Raw genomic sequence first — 17,663 nt, forward strand, 5'->3', positions numbered from 1 at the left:
TGCTTACAGATTTTTGATGGAAGAAACTGTGTTATTGATTGCATTATATAAAAGAGAAAGCTTTTGTACTGCCTGCTATTGCATTATGATTTAAAATTGTTTCCCGAAGCTTGTGTACTGCAGACATGAAGCTCACAAAAAGCATATATAACCTTTCTTCCTCAGGTTTCTGGTTCTAATGAGAAATGATTTTCAGTCTTTTAATGCAAGCTCTCCCCTTTGTATAAGAACCAGTGTTTGGATAATGCAGTGTTTGGAAAGTGCCAGTGATTCAGGGCTGAACAATACAACGGATCAAAAGGCCTTTTTTTAAAATGGGGCATGACCAGACCTTTTTGTTTAGTTCATATGACAATGGTAAACCAGCCAGGGAGTTATTTAAAGGACATGAAACACTGACTGTTTTTTTTTTTTTTTTTTTTTTTTTAAGGCTAGCTTAACTATATCTGATAGATTTTTAAGAAAGATGGTGTTCGTGATTTTAAGATTGTGAAGGTTCTCTGAACAAATAGCGGAGCAGTGAGTTACCAGTAGGGCTTTTGTTTAATGTGACTTAGATATTTTCATACAAAACTTTTGGAATTGAAATTGAGGATGCCAGAGATATTTCCTTCCCTCGGTCGAGCGTGGAGGTGGGTGACACAAAACTACTCATGCATTTACATTTGAAATATCTGAGATAGAATTGAAGTGCTTCAAATGTGTAATGTTTTATTTAGTAGTAACTAAACCGAATGACTGAACGTTTTATTTCTATATTGACTTAACACCTTCAGTTTTCATTACTTCACTTTAGTTTTCTTCCACAAGTGAGTGCCTTTTAAGCCATCATTATGTGAAGAAATTTAGCACCCTGTGTCAAGGAGATCCAGGCCATAAATTTTAGGCACAAGGTTGCAGCTACGAGTGAGACTGAAAGTCTATGAAGAATTGAAATGTTTTCGGGTAGTTGCCTGTGTTACCTAGTTGATTATTTGATTGCGGTTTCTGAAATTACAGATTCTGTAGTCAATTCTACCAAATGATTTCTTGTTGTTTGAAAAGTTTAACTATTTAGGAGGTCAGTAGTGCGTTGTGGCTTGTGTATATTTGTGTTGATGCTGCACTGTTAAGTGTATAGCATCACTGAAAAGGGTCTTGTGGAGCTGATGTACATGATTTGCATATTCCAGTGGCAGCGTGCTTACTTGAATTCAAAAAAATCCATTCTTAGTCTTCAAATCAGGAATTAGAGAAATTTATACACGAAAGGGAATAATTATTATGTGTGTGTGTATTATAATAATATAATAAGCCACATATAAGTCCTGTCAAAAAGGATGGCCTAACAATGTGCACTTAAATACAGAATGTAGGCAGTTCTCAGTTGTTCTGGAGACTTTTCCCCTCCTCAAATCAACTTAACAGTGAACCACATAAGCAAAAATAAATTCTGAAAATAAAATTTATTCTGAAAGCTGCTGTTGTGCTGTAGCTAGCGAGTAGGGATAGTTATGGAGGTAGCTAGGTCCTGATACGCTGACTGTCGTTCATTGACTTCTGTCCACCGACAGAAGCAAAAGCAGGAATTGACAGAAGGACGAAGTATCTGGCTTGGAGCCAGGAACCCTCAAGAGGTGCATCCATTTTCTGCACAACTCCAGCCTTTGTAGCAGTTCAGTAGCAATTGTGTTATGTAGAAAGACAGAGCCACTCAGCATTTTTCTGTGTGCTAGTCTGGAGGGGGGGGTGCATTTACGACCGTAAAGAGATTGTATTTGGGGAGGAAGTCATTATTTTCCAGCCAGCCAGAAGCAGAAGGAAGACTTGATTATTGCTGCTTGCTGGGTGATTGCTTTGGTTCATTGTTGAGTTAGAAGGGCTTTAGACTGTGGATTAGCCAGGGTATTTGTCATTGCCGAATGGAGAAGGGTGAGCCCTTCCTGGCAACGCTTCTAAATTTTCTTTATCAGACTGATGCTGCTTCATATTTACTTGGATCAGTATGAGTTCATTGCGCATGAACCGATTGTAGGCATGGACAACAACAGTTGCTACGCTTGTTTGTACTAAGAAAAAGGAGGAGTGGAGTTAGATGTCCCAGTATTTTTGGCAGGAGAGCATGAGGAACTGTGTCACTTGAAGAAGGTCTTGGGTAGAAGCTGAACAGAATGAATGGCGGGATGGAGTCTGTGAAGTCCGTTGATTAGCGACTCTGCTTCCCTATTAGCAGAAGGGAACACAAGCGCACCATAAAGGATGGCTTTGCCCTTGGAGATCTTGCAGTCTGATCTTGAAATAATCAGCACAGAGTGAGCAGGCATGTAGAGCAGATGGGGGAATTGCATGCAGGGTGACATTAAGAGGAATGCCTGATTATTTAGATACCGTTTTGTTGTTAATATGCTTAAAGTGTGCGTGTTTCTGTAGGGGGGTTGTTTAATACAGTAAAGGAAATTATACTCAACTGAGTTGTAGGCTGCAAAGAGGTTGAATAATACAAGTATAAGAACAGGAACAAGTAGTTATATTCTGTCTGGTGCAGTTCAATAATCAGAGTTCAAAGTTTTCCTTTAATAAATTATGCATATAAATGTATTGGTTATGTTTTTCTCATGCTTTGGTCACAAAAATAATTACCATTCATGAATATTTTCTTTAATTTCTAACAGCAAATGTGAAGTGATAGACCCAAACTTTGATCTCCATCCTATTAGTGGAAGTGGTTTAATTATTTTCAGCCATTATGCTGTTCTGTTCTTTTGGTGCTGCAGCATGTATACAGAGATTGGTTTTTGTATTGTTGGCTTCAGCCGAACCGTTGGCTTCAGCTTTGAAATGGTTTTGATGTGCACCTGCACGTGGAGCGCACCGGAGACGTTCCAGACTTGAGAGGACAAAGGTGGGGACTGCGCAGCGAGATGAGACACGTGTGTGTTCATGTGTGTAACAGCAACTCGGCATCCAAGAGACCAGGCTGGAAATTCCAGATTTTCACTGTGACTGCAGCATGCGCAACCCCATCCTTGGAGCTCACTATTTCTTCTCATCATCAGTCACTAAATTGAGTTGGGGTTGCATTTGAGCCACCTGGTTTCTTGCTCAGTACCCCATTTTTAATAAACGCAATTGTTTATAACATTAACTTCATTGAGCCGTTCTGCTTTTTTATGAAAAATGTGGGTTTGTATTTGAAATCCTTGTGATTTATTAGGCAGTGTTACTAGCTCGGGTTGCTGTAATTTTTGTAATATCTAAACATAAAATTTTCTAAAAAGAAAATACTGCTTTCCCAAATTATGTCTAAATTTGAAAAGAGTAATTTCCTCAGTAAACTGAATTTGCTAAACCAGTTCTTAAATTCAGATGCAAGTTATTTTTGTTAATTCTTTCCTGCTATCAACCATCTGTATCAAGTATACTTTTAAAATTTGTGTGTGAAAGGAAAAAGAACATGGAGGCATATGAAACGTGAAAAATAATTATGATCTAGAATATATGCAGTAAAAATACATGTTTAAATCAATCAAATATTACAAACTGCTGCTTTGATGGTGATAGGTGCTGATAAGAAATAGTATTTACCTCAAGTTTTTATATCTGTCTTTATGAAATTTGGTAAGCAACATGATAGTGTTTGCTAAAGACATGTGCAAGGCTTTTGTGGTCGTCTTTATTCCTTCTAATCTCTTTTTAAGTCAATTTTATGTCCACTGTGGGACTCGTTTTCTCTCTTTCTCTACCTCCTTTTCTGTCCCCCCCTTCTGCTTATAAACCTGTGAACGTTCTTCGTTGCTGCAGCCCCGGACGTTTCATAGGGTGTCTTGTTAAACGAGTCTTCATCATAATTTGCTAAACTTACCCCCAGCTTCCTGACAGTAAAATAACACACAAACACACCAAGGAATTTCTTTGGAAGGATATGCTGAATACCAGTTTAGATCAGTTTCTACTTGTATTCTTTTTAATGCCTAGAGCTTGGAAACAACAAGAAGTTTGATGGCAGGAAAAAAATTTCTGGCCTTTAGTGCTGGTTTATGGCTTTATCTTGCCGTGCTCAGGTGCTGTGGGAATTTCCTCTGTATCTGCAGAGAAATGGAGTATATCACTCCGTTTCTGTTCGTGTTGGCGGGTAAGTGTTTCTGCTGGGGATCGATCGATGCCGTTTCCCTGCCAGGAGCAAGTGCTGTGCCTCAAGCGTGGAGAAGCCAAAGTGCTGGAAATGGAGGAAAAAATGTTTCTGAAAAGGCGCAGGGAGTTTTGCTACTTTTGCACTCTGTTTTGTCTTGGATCTGGAAATAGAGTAAGAAATAATGCTGCCATTCAGTGCTTTCTGCTTATGATACTTTTTATAGATGGGGAGATAAAGAGGTGGTATTTTCTCACCACTCCATCCTTCTCTGAGCTGCACAGAAGCAGATCAAAAATAACCCGTTGCTCTTAAGCTGATATGTGGGCCTGGCTCTGGAGGTGGAACGTGCCGAATTATTTCTGCAGTGCTCTGTAGGAGTGTTGCTATTCATATATTAGGCTTTAAAAATAGTTTGAAAGCATTGTTTCTATAAAAGAAGTGATTTAGTGAATAAGGGGGATTTCAGTGTTCTGTATATACTGTAATCTCGGAGTCAAAGAATTTATGGAGGTTTTCATCAAGCATTTAAAAGTGAGAAAAGTCTTTTGTGCAGATTTTGGTATCAAGTTTGCACTGCTCAATCCAGGGTCCCATTTAATAAGTATAATAAAATTAGATATAATGTACTAAATTTTGTTGCTTGCTGTGCTTTCTTACTCTGAAGGCACGGCGTGGGGGGGGGCAGGGGCTCTGGCTGTTTAAGGACCAGCCACAATGGATACCCTGGCCCTTACTTCTGAGACTGTTGAGAGGTTGTGATCTTGTAGTGTGGGGCACTCCTGCTGTGATTTGACTCATGGCAGGATCTGAAGATAATCCTGAATTTGACTTGGTTGATGAGTACTCCTGAATAGCAGTCTTTGCCTGCCTAAATACAGTATTTAACACTTTAAAGTATATCTATATTTGGAATTTTTAAGGGGAAAGCTGTCTTCTTACTAAAAAATATCGGATCTTATCTTTGGGCAGTTTTGTTAATGGCATGAAATTGATTTCGAGCTGATTGAAATTGCCATTTGCAAACAAAAATGCAAGACTTGCATTGTACGAGGGAATATTGTCTCCTGATGAAAGTGATTCTTGCCCCCCCGCCCTTCAGCATTTGGCTCCCCAGGCTGCTGCATTGCTGTTGCTCTGTTTTTGGTTCTAGAATCCATAAAGTTTGTAGCTGAAACGCAGCTTGGGAGTTACAGGAAGATGTTTTCAGATTAAAGTTGTGTGTGCGCTTAAGGGGATTGATATCTGAAAAAGGGATGGTTCTGGCGTTCCCCCGCCGGTGGAGAACAGCTGCTCTTTGCACCGCTGATGACTCTGCAAGGGCTTCGGGTGGGAGCGGGGACTCTATTCCTATCGCAGTGTGAGTTTTCAAGCTGCTATGTGAGATTTCTGCCAGAATCCTTTCAAGTGTGCCATCGCTCCCTCTTTGGCTTTATGCTTTCCTTTTGATTTGGTGAGAGCGGCTGTTCCCGCTCTGTGAAGCTCCAGGAGAAGTTTGTCACTGATTTGCTGCGGGCTCAGCCCGAGCGTGTCAGGACTACGTTGCTGGCTGCATGAGGGGTCAGATGGCTCATTTGTGGCTTGGACTTTTCTGCACCTTCGTTTCGTACTGGTGGGCTTCATTTCCTTTCTCTGGATGCTATGAATAGATTCGCAGAAGATTATTATTATTTTTTTTAAATAATTAGGTTTTTGACATGAGCAGTGTGATTAATCTGGACCATTACTGAACTCCTGAGGTCTCTGTGGCACTGGGAGTACACGAAGAGCTTGGAATTGCGGTGATTGTTCTGTGCTCTGCGTTGGAGTGATAACGGTGGGCTCTTCTTCCTGGCTCTAAGCCTCTTACGCTGGGAAGAAACATAGAATATCAGCACAATGATGAAACGGAGGAAACAGAGGCTTGGAGCCCCATCTCTGCGGATCCAGTAAGGACTGTTGTGAAAAATAAATCGCACTTAAACATTTGAAATTGAAACTATGAAGAAAAACAAGCCAGACATTAGACAATAGGCATTGCTTTTATTTGATAGAACTTCCTTTATCTGCCGCGCTTATTTGGCTGTAGACAAAATTTCGTTTGGAAGATTTAACGTTTTACTTTTGTGGAGCATTTACCATAAAGTATAGCCAAAAAAGAGCAATATTTAAATGTTTTTAAATGGGGTACAGTGTAGTTAGGTTTTATACCACGCATTAATTAATGTGGTAAAACTGAATGTTTATAACTCTCTCTTTCTAGTTTGATCACTCTTCAGATTTAAAAAGTACTTTTAATACAGAAAGCTGTCACAGGGCTCAAATCTACAGAAACCTGTGCTACCTTTATTATCTTTGAAAATTAAGAATGCGATTGAACACTCTTAGATTTGAAGCGAAAAAATCTTTATTTCCATTGCCACATGTATTTCTACAAATGAAATTTAAACAAGCAATGCCTTTTTAGTGCTTGCGTCCTTTATAAATGCTTTGAAATCTACTAAAGAAAGCTGTTATTTAGGATGTTCGGAATTATATTTATTATTTCTATTAGTTAAGGAAATTGTGTATTTAATACTATGTGTATAAGTAGAGGAGGTTAAATGAATCTATCAGTGAAGGGAGGAGCGGGGTAAGAGGCAGGCTTAACCTTTTCTGGCTGTGGACTGTAAAGCTCATCAGCTGTTTAAGAAGAGATTGCTAGTGGGGAGGATTTCCAATCTGTAAAGGTTACTTACTGATAAGTATTTGGGTTCATTAGGAAATTTAAAGCACGGAACATTGACAAACATGCTTGACCTCAGGACTCCCGCAGTAAAATGTCTGAATATCAAACAAAATTGAAGCATGTCCCAGATTTCCTTTTTGCTGACTTTTATGCTTAAATATGGTAAATAGAAACTTTTTTCATTCCTCAATCAAAATCAAAGTTATAGTTGTAAAAATACAGTGGCACTGGTTTGTATTCTAATGCATAAGCACACTTTATAATGCCAATATTTGTAAGTTAATTTTTACTTTATTTCTAGTGAAGGACATCTCATCGTGTATAGTACAATAAAGTAGGTGTTAGAACCTCTTTTTTATGTTTACGTGTAAGCCTGTTTGCAGCTTTTTGGCAAGCAGCTACTTTGAGAAATTTTCTGTGCTCTCTGCTTATACAAATACGTGTTGGCTGCTACCCCTGCAAAAGCAGAACAGTGCACAGAACCGGGCACAGAGCTGGGAATCAATGTCCTCAGCTGTAATCCTGATGCTGCCACGGATGTGCTATGGACGAGTCACTTAACCTCTTTGTGCCTCAGTTTGCCCATTGCTAAATTTAGAATAAAGCCATTTTGCAGTGCTGCTTTCACGCCTAATTAGTTGTGGCTATAAACACTGTTGTTTTTTAGTTAATGGTTCTTGTAATTCATGTTTTCACAGTTGTGTGTTTCTATTGTTGCTGCAGCCATGGTGTGGAACCATGGCTCCCAAATTGTGAAGGCTCTGATACAAATGGTCCATGTCCATTACTGGTGCCATTATCAACTTTGTTAGTTTTTCTCAATTAAATGTTTTACATGAAGGATTGACAGTGGTGTATGTTCCAGAAAGCCTGGAAATCACTACAAAAAAGAATTTGGATAATTGGAAGAGTTTCATAGTGGATAAATAATGTTGACTAGCTAATATACAGTCAAATACATTTGTTTTGGATGATAATCAAAAGGATGACTGCATTTATTGCATTTATTGAGAAGATAGAACTTGTATTTTGGAAATATCTTTTCTTTTTTATTTTATGGAAGCAGAAGATGTGATATTGACCCTGATTTATTTTTTCTCTACTGTGGTACCTTGTCAGAATCTCCTCTCCTTTGTACTCCCACTGCCGAGGAAGTGATGTTCATCAGCACACGTTCTCTCCTACATCTGCTCCAGGTCTGCAGCACCTTAAATTCCCATTTAGTGCTGACTGTGCACTTGTTACTTCTCCTCTAGTATTTTACCTGAACTCACAACCCCAGAGCAATCCGTCTAGTCCATGCTACAGCCATCCCTTTCAGTGGAGGTAAGGAGAGGTATCAACTAGGAATTTCTAACAGTTTGGTGTTGTCTAACCACTTGTGAACTTACCAGCTTTATAGTTTAAGAGAATAATATCTAACAGAAGGAAACAGCACTGTAGTTGTAATTTACTTCCAGTCATTAGGGTTCAGGTCGCTATTGTTTGTTGGTACAAATTTTTCTAGTTCATATGTAGTTTAAGGCTGTAGGGAAGAATATAAAATTGAGGAATAGAACCCTGTCTACTTGTGTGTGCATGCAAATTCCTGGTTGTACCTTGTGCTACCTTCTGAGTGCATGTGCAACCTGTACCATGGAGCAAGGGGACCCTCCCAGGTATCGCTGATGTCAAGAAAACCAACTTAAAAGTAAAACAGCCTAGAGCGGGGTCCTTAAATACCTGTGCTTAGAAGAGCGGGTCTGTGCTAACGCGTCGTGCTTTGTTCTGTTCGCTGTAAACCCACCTTAGTTTCTTAGAGAAGCTAGCAGGCTGAAGCCTCTGTCTGCAGACACAGGGTCTACAAAGGATAACCAGCAAAATCAAGCCTGTTGTGGGGTACAAGACTTTGTAAACCGAAAAAAGTCCAAACCAGCTCAGCTTGTGTTAAAAGATTTGAGAGCTTGGCTGATACGTTTTTCCTTTAGCAATAGCCCTGCCTCCACGTTGTGCTATTATGCACATGTCTGGCCGTCAGCAGCTCCAGTGGAAACCTTCAGCTTCTTCACTAAGAAGAAACTTCACCCAGTGAGGTTGTCCCACACAAAGGCTAATACAAGATAGAGATCTTTGTGTGTGCAGTTATGAAATTGGAGCTCGGTGGTTACCTACTTAAAACTTGAGCCAGCAGAGCCATCGGAGGGCTGGTTTTGAAGTTCACATGCTGCAGTGTGGATGTAGCTGGTCAAATTTCAGTTACTCATCAGGTGGTAATGCAATAGTCCCTGAATCTGGACTGTTATTTCAGAGGGAGATTGCTTTTGCTGTCCAGCTCTGGTAGGAGTAACAAGAAAATGTGACATTGGGCTATTTTAGGCATCTGTCCCTCTAATGGAGAGTAACATATATTACATCTGTTGGGTGGAAATCAGGTTGTCAGCACAGGAAAGGGGTGTCGTCTTCGTCTGTACTTCACTGCCGTGAAGAGAGAAGTCCTTGCCCAGCGTGTCTCCTGCTTTTCCTGCACACTGGGCAGCGCTTGGTGAAAATTCTTATTATGGTGCTCATTTTGGCAGCGCTTGCAGTGAAGTGACTAAAGAGCAGTCTCAACATTTTGGTGTCATTGTCCTCAATATAGTTTTAAATTATTTTGTGTTATTTAAAAGCTGGTACTGGGTAATGTTCCTTTACAAGGGCGATAAAATGCTGTTAAGCATTAGGGCTAATTAACAGACTCGTAAATAGTAATTAATTCTCAAAATTAGATTACTGTTAAAGTCAGTTGAGAACTGTTCTTTTTGGAGAGGAGATCTAATGATTATCGATTATTTTCAAAAGCCTTTTTGCTACTTACTGCCTTTTTTCTCTGAGAAACCTTCAATCTTCAGGCTTTTGACATGGGCCAGTGAGTAATGTTCTCTTTAAGAATAGTTCATATGAAAGGCTTGGTGTCGAGTTATATTCTGCTGTTACTATGGACTCTCCTTGATAATAATATTTTTCACATATGGGGACCTTCCAGCCATCTGCTCTCTAAATACTGAATGGTTGATGATTCACAGATACATAGCTCTGTGAAAGAGCTTAGGTCTACTATAATAACTTTTTATTTTCGTCTTTGTTGCTTTCACCTGTGCAGCTCTTGATCCTGTTTTATCCTGTCGTTCTTTGTTGTAGTTTTGTTTACTTGGTTACGGTACCAATGACAGCCATTCCTGCTCGCTTAGAGCAAAGGTCCATCTTGGCAAGTTATTACCATCATTGATCTACTCAGCTTAACACCCTCAGGTTAGCCAGGCTGTGGTTCATTTCCATGGCTATGCACGTGATACTAGGAAAATGTAACTAGAAAAGCCTATGCCTTAATGTTAAATCTTTCTCATTTTTTACCATCTGTATATTGTGTCTGCAAGTATCTACATAGGTTTCCCCTTCTTGCCTATTTTTTGTGGTGTCGATATTTTTACATGGATGGATGAGCAACTGTTGGTGCATCTGACATCTGACAGCTAGCATGGAATTTCATGGCTTCCGAAAGAATTAATCTAATTAAGAATGAACATACTTTATATATAACTTTTGAACGATTGAAAATAATGTAAACCTTTCAAAAGAGTAAAAGGAAATGTGACGTGGCATGATTACAATAAAAATAAATTGATAGCAGGTGAAATAAGACTGCTGTAGTTGATGCAACTGTGGGTTGGAATTAAGGTCATGTATCTTTAGGAAGAAAAGAGAATGATGTCCAAAATTAAACTGAAGTATTGAGTCTTGTATTTGGGATCTGGCTTGCACTCTTATGGGGGTAGCAGGGAAGTCGAATTACTGAAGAAGAAAATGAGGCCATGTTTCACAGCTGGTCCTCTTTATGAGTTGGCAAGTCTTTGTACACCCATATTTATCTTTTAATCAAAATAAGGATTTACAGCATTTCTTGATATCAAGTTGCTTAAAAGAGGTCATAAATTAATTGTTCTAACTTGGAAGTGATGGGCCTTGAGGTTAAAGGAACATGCATTTCCCCCCACTTCAAAAAACGTTACGCTCCCTGTAACACCCTCAGCAAGATAATAAGCTAGTTTCAGTAATTCTAGAAATGGATTAATTTGTTTGTGGCAACAAGGATGAAATCATTCAGGTGCTGTATTTCTGGCATCTCTGGTTGCTGCAGGTGAGGTGGAGTCTCAGTGGAAATTCACTTTACCCTAACAAATCAAGGGAAGAGTGGGTTCAGCTGGATTATTCAAGGGGTATTTTCTCATGCTATTTTGACTTAATGAATTCATGCCAGTTGTGGGACATGTTCTTATAGGGATATATGGTAGAGATTTTTTTTTTATAGGAATGTTTTCCCTTGGAGATTCTAGCCTTAATAAAGTCTATTGATAATAGCTATTAATTTTTTGTAGCTTTGCAGAATAGTTTCATGGATTTTGTTGTTTTTTCCTAGCCTGTACAAAGTCTGGTGACCATTTCTGAATGTGGTGGTGGTCAGAACCTAGTTGTCTCATTTAAGTAAAACAAAATGGGAAACCTAATGTTGCTCCAAAATACTCAGTGTTTGAGCACAGTACATAATTACTTGATCAGTGTGTAATTACAGTGTTATGAGTTTTATGTAATTAGGATTTTATGGACATCTGTGATATAATTTAAGAATATATTACTTTATTTACATAAAAAGCCTATTCTAGGAAACAAGCATTTAATCAATAACTGTGGTAAGTAACAAGACTATATTATACATAGACGTTCAGCAAATATACCGGGAGGGTTGCCTGCCTTTATTTAAAGCCTTTTTCATATAAGCTGTTGCAGTGGATGAGGGGAGACCTATATTTAGAGCGATGGCTCGTTTGGATGCATGAGCGTGGTTCGACGTGCGGCGTCCTCAGCGAGTCTGCTCTGGTGCAGTAAATAGGTGGGCTTCCCGGGCATTGCAGGGAGCCGGTCAGCTCACCTTCACCAAGGGGTGGCCATGGAGACATCCACCTTCTCCGAATGGGGTCTGCCATCAGACTGTGGTTCTTTTTCTCGTGTGTTGGGATTGCTGGTGTGTCTTCATGAAGGTCTCGTAACTCCAGTCCCTCTACTTCAAGGCAGGTGCAGGGATCCCTTCCATAGTGTAAGGATGTATTCTTGGCACGCGCTTTTCCAAATCACCTGTGTTTTGAGTTTTGAAGACTACAGATATTTTACAACAGCAGGGCAGCACCTGTAAACAGGAGAAGTGCATATTTTTAGGGAAGATAAAAAACATTTCGGAATTCAAACTTGATGAGGTTCTTTATATTTTTTTATTTTGAAATGCCTCGAGGCTTGTCAAGAGTTGGTGATAGTTTCCTATCTCTACTTAAATATCCTTTTAGTTTAAAGAAGTCACTTGATACAGGTTTTAAGAGTTGATTTTAGTTAGAATTTGCTATTTGACAAATGTCAGAGGATTAATGAAGAGGACCATATTCAGCTTGAATGACATTTGGAAATTGTCCTGTCTTTGCAGCAAGTTTAGTGCTTGATTTGGTACAGGTTCTGCTTTCTTAAATGTGCTAAATAATTGGTCAGTTGACTGCAAGACAGACAGTATAATGTCACTTTTGGAAACAATGTAGTTAAGCAATTCAGGAATAATGAGTAACAGAACAACTTTGTGAATATATCATTATGCATAATGTGAAATGGTGAATTTTGAGTAGGTAATCTTTTGGCAACTGAATTGTAATCTGCATCTCACATTGCATGAACGAATGAGTTTCCCAGAATTCATTTCTTTTTTAATGGAAATTTTTATCTTTATTCCTTTTCTTTTGGACCAGTTATTATTCTTGGGAATAGTTTTCCCATCTAGGAGATGGAAACTACAGGGGAGGGACATATTGGTGATACCTAAAACTTGACAGGCTCAGATAACTTTTTGTCTTCCTTATGCTGTTTGGAAACTGTCCATGTGCTTGCCACATGGTTGGAAATATTCATGCATGGTGGCCTGAATGGTATAATTTTTTCATGGGAAGAGGTTATGTAAATGCTAAAATCCCTGCGTCCTGCCTGGAGTTGCAGTAGCAGAAGAGTTAAACCCTGGGGTTTGGAGCCTGAGGTGTGAATTCTTGTCTTGTTCCAGGCTCACCGTTTGGCTGCCCACCGTGGGACCACTTGTAAGCATAACCCAGTGGTTTGACGTGGGGAACTGGAGGCTCCCAGGGGGGAATATGTACTCGTGACTTCAGAAGTTGGAGGGCTTTAATGTTTGCTAGCCTTTTCACCTATAAACCAAGTGGTTCCTAACTGGGTTTTCTATGTAATTGTGTTTGAAGGCCGTGGTCTGCTGGTACACCTCCATATGAGCTGACTCATTTACTACCTCTGCACTGGTGAAAGAGTTTGGGATGGTTGGGACAAGCTAGCAACTTCTAGTGAGGAACAAAAAGCTCAGAAGGTTCTTAGGAGACTGTTGTAAATATTGAAGCTTTTCTTTTTCTGTCCTCCTCCTCAAATAACAGTGATTTCCTCAAACAATAGCGGTGTCCTCAGTTCTGTACAGAATTCTGACTTCCACATAGTCTCTCCCTCAAGACCTTTTGATCTTCAATACAGATACGGAAACAACCCCTGCGCTGAAAGATTCCTGGTAAGGGAATCATTCTGAGAAAGAAACATATATTCTTAACCAGGCAGTCATGTGTTTGTTATTCTTGATAGACAGTTCTATGCATCTTCCAAAACTTGTTTTTAATTGTACTATGAAGCAACCAGGTGCTATTTTTAGTTTTGACTTGGAAAATCGGTGAGCGCGTAAACAGGCCCGTTAATATCCTGCACTGAAGCACTAGCAGTAGGGATGTACGAATAGCGAGTACCTAGTGTCGATTTAACAGACTCGACCTGGGGAGAAACAGATATTATATGACACAGCTGCTTGCATTAGCACGGGACTATTCCTGCCCATCAGCAGGAGATTCCTTTCAGATCTGTTTTCTTAAAAAATTACTGTTTGAAGCCGTGAGTTGCAATTTCTAATGTAGATAGATAAACCATTTAGTGGATCAATATCAACCTGAAAGCTTAAGGAAAGTTTAGAATGTAAAGAAGGAGAGAAGATTTCGGGGAAACATAGCACCAGTTTTAAAAGTTGTATCCCATTTCAGCTGTGTCTTGCTATCCTGAGCTACGTTGAACTTTTGCTTCAAATTTAAGCTCTTGTTTGAATATTCAAAACCGTGCCATGCCAGAGGGCCTGCAAGAGAGCTTCACCCTCTATAACCTATCCTTTCGTGCTCTCTTTTCTACAGTCTGTGTCTGTATTCCCCTTTTCTTCAGTGTCTCTCTTTCCTGTTTTTGTTTGTTCACCTCAAATATGCTTGTTTTAGTCCTCCAAGTTCTCTCTTCCCCTCGTTTATCTCCTCAAATTTTGCTACTTTGGCTAGTGTTTATTATTCTGTCATTCAATCCCTTGTGTGGTACTTGAGAGCATAATCTTCTAACCTAGTTTACATTACACTGTCATTATGAATTATTAATGTTCTAAAATAAAATCTTCAAACCGTAATCTTTGCTGTGGTGAAAGAGCTCTGTGTGTGCTTTTGTTTTCCTTCCTGTCCTCCCTCTCCTTTCCTTTCTTTAGCCCTTCGGGTCTTTAAAGCAGGGATGTTATTGATCCAGCCGTCTGGGAAAGACTTGCTGTGCAATGAGAGTCACGTTGTCACGTCTCTGGGCTGAGAGAGGCATTTATGTATATAAACACTAAACAAAAAAGTTGGGGAAGTAATACTTCTGATTCTATTAGAAGACCTGCTGCACAAGTAGAGGTGATAATGCATTTTTGGGTTATAGCTTGCCTGAGGTGGTGAATTATTATTTTTTGTGCTCTCCGTTATATTGTGTTCCTGTGATTCTCAGTTTTATTTGTCAATAGATGAGAAATTTAAAATAACAACAGAACAGTTCAAATTATAATTTTCAGCAAAGGTTTAGGGCAAAAAACGTTTAGCCAGAAGAAATCTGGTAAAAATCCTTATCAGCGTGTTTCCTCCACGCTTCATTTTAATGCAACTGTTTGTTCATCCTGCTTCCGAGAAATTGGAAGATTCCAAAATCATTAAACGTCCAATTTTCCAAGTGAATCAACACACAAATATCGACCAGAAGTGTTCCTTTAAGTCACGAGTGTCTGCATTGCCCTCGCAGAGAACTTGCAATTAATTTGAACAAAATGGAGTTGATTACAGCTGCATTCATCTTTGACATAGAGGACCAGCCCATGGGGACGTGTTCCAGCCTGCACCCCATGGCTTAGCGCGCGCAGCCTCCTCTAATATCAAGATGGATCATAAAACTGTGACCTGTCGCTTCTGCAACTTTCCCCTTATTAAAAATAAGGGCAGCTGCAGACTACACCGCAGAAGGCCGCAGTCTACTTTTTACATACTGTTGTTGTAAGTGTTTGGTGGTGTGAGAAGTACTTTATTTAATAATTTCGCAAGTCATGTTTTCTCTGCAGAAAGTACATTCTTCGGACAAGCAGGTGGTGTTTATTTGCATGCATGATCTGTGCTGTCTCGGCTTATCTGTTTGGTTAGTAGTTTGTGTGTTGTACCAGATAATTTGACGAGCTGGAAATATTATTTGCTTTTTATTACTAGTTGCATTGTTATAGGTAGTGCAGAAGCCTAAATTTGGTTTTGTTAGAAAATATTTAAAATTGCATACATTTTGCTTAAATTTTGTTAGTTTTTTTCTTCCGCTAATCTATAAAATCTGTATAATGCTAGCTCAGCTAATAAAAATTTGGAATAAAAGAAAGTAAAGTGAGTAAAAGACGAATATTACCATTTATCCACATTTTCTTTTTTCTTTATGTCTGAGGTGTTTTAAAAGGTCATTGGTGAGGTGGGCTGTGTAAGTCATATTTATTTAAAAAATGAGCAATTCTGTTACATATTTTGGTTCCTAGCTACATTATTTAGACTTATTTGCACCACTTTTGATGTGTTACAGTAGAGTGTGGTAAGATTTAGCATTGCAAACTTTTAAATTTTCTTTTTAGTATTTTAAAATGAATTTTTCTCTGGAGACTGAAGGAATCATTAAGAGTTCCATATCTGTCTCTTGTGTACTTTCATTTCAAAGCAGAGAATTCAGTTTGGGCCAGTTTATCTTAATTTATTAAATCTGCTTCTGTGTTCCAGACCTCTAACATGTATGTCCCTACTTATATATAGGCAGACATACATGTTAGAAGTCTTATATATAAAACAAATATCTTCCTTAGAAGAGCTTCTAAATATTATGTATATTTTCGGAAACATTACTTTTGTAATGCATCACCTTTGTGGGTTTCCTAGAATTGCTGTAAAACAGTTTAAAGAGATGTATCAACGTGCAGTTATATAAAAATCAGTGTTCTGGGCTCGTTCTGACATTCATTCTGTCTTGTAAGTTATATATTTTTCCGAGGCTCACAACCTTGAGCAATTTGTTTGCCTGCTGGTTGATGATATGTTATCATGGCTTTCCCAGACTTTAAGATTAAAAGCTAAGCTTTTGCTGTGAAGATTCATATTATTCCAAAGGAATAACTAAAATAGGGACCACCTTATGTTAAAAATTTATGGCCAAATTAGGACGTAATTCTGCCTTAAAAACTGGATGAACTTTTTATCTTTTTTTTTTTTTGTATACCAGCACTCATGATGTTTCCCAAGCATGGTGGTTTTGATTTCTCATGTCTCTTCTGTACCGTGGCTTATTTTGTAAAGTCTATTCTTATCCCATGCTCTAACTTCATTAAGAATTTATGTTTGAAAATGTAAAATTCATCCTCTTAGTCTGTTCATTACATTAGCATTCCCCTTGCTCCCAGAATAACTCTTCTTAGCCAACATCCTACAAAATAAGCTTTTTGTCTCAGAAAAGCTGTGGTAAATACGAGGGCTTTACGATATCCTCAACGTTTCAGCCGAGCCAAAGTGTGTTAACCAAGAAATGGGGAAACAAGCTGCAGAGTGGAAGGTCCAGCACCGGAGATTCAGGTTGGAGCAAACAGCCTGGATTATACCTAGAAAGAAATCAGATGCCGGAGCTCGTTTTTGAGTTCAGGCTTGACTTGGTCTTCTGGGCAGAATGCTGTCGCAGAGGTGAGAGCAGTCCCTGCTGGCTGGTACCAGGGGTAGCCCCGAGCCTGGAGGCACCATGCTGATCCTTGGCACGGTGGCTGCACCGGTTGCTGCCGTGGGAGGGGTCTTGGAAGTCTGTGGTCGACGAGGGGAGCCCTTTTTGCTGTTGTGAGCTTCTAGGTGTGATTTGAGTAACAAAAATCCCTCTCATTCACACACTTAAATAGCAACTTTGTTCCCTCTCATTGCTATTGGCGTTGTTCATTTTACCTTAGTTGCTTGTGCCTCTTCTTGATTTAGATTTAAGCGTGCACCAGTAGTTCTTCAGTCCTCAATCCCTCCCAAGGCACAAAGTGTGCCAACCACCTTTGCCGTCGCTTTTCATCTTAATTTGTCCTTTAAGCTCTGCGCTGTAGCTTCCCAGTGAAGCAGAGGGTAATAACACCTGCTTTTTCAAATTTGCTTTGCTGCAGCAGTCTTGTTGGAATGGGTCATGGACAATGTCTGTCAAAGACTGTGTGTGTTACAGTTCTTTGGGATATATAGAAAACCCCTCTTCCAGGAGAATTCAGCAACAGCCCGGTCTTGTTACTGAGCGCAGGGAGCCAGTGGTGGGAGAATTTTGCAAAGAGCTGAGGCGGATGCAAATGCTGTAATTCTTCATGGAGAGGCTGATGCAGGTTGGAGTGGCAGGAGAAGAGATGGAGGTATCTTCCTGTTTGCAAACTGTTGCACAGTGAATTTATTAACAGTG

The 17,663-nt window shown here is 39.4% G+C and overlaps 1 protein-coding gene across 30 annotated transcripts in view; it reads left to right on the top strand.

The window, feature by feature from the left end:
* The window catches only part of MAST2 (microtubule associated serine/threonine kinase 2), a 226,634-nt gene that overhangs the window by 116,996 nt on the left and 91,975 nt on the right, over positions 1-17,663 (top strand). For 2 of the 30 annotated variants that reach the window (XM_054210743.1, XM_054210745.1), the window contains exons 1-3: positions 5,848-6,036; positions 7,117-7,149; positions 7,935-8,141. The exons of 27 other annotated variants lie outside the window; for them this stretch is intronic. In XM_054210743.1, coding sequence (XP_054066718.1) covers positions 5,987-6,036; positions 7,117-7,149; positions 7,935-8,141 — 290 coding nt within the window. In that variant the 5' untranslated portion in view covers positions 5,848-5,986. Of the gene's footprint in view, positions 1-5,847; positions 6,037-7,116; positions 7,150-7,934; positions 8,142-17,663 lie in introns of those variants that run through there. One more of the 30 variants, XM_054210744.1, reaches the window with a different exon arrangement.

This window comes from Rissa tridactyla, chromosome 8 (assembly GCF_028500815.1).
Source record: "Rissa tridactyla isolate bRisTri1 chromosome 8, bRisTri1.patW.cur.20221130, whole genome shotgun sequence".
Taxonomy (NCBI): domain Eukaryota; kingdom Metazoa; phylum Chordata; class Aves; order Charadriiformes; family Laridae; genus Rissa; species Rissa tridactyla.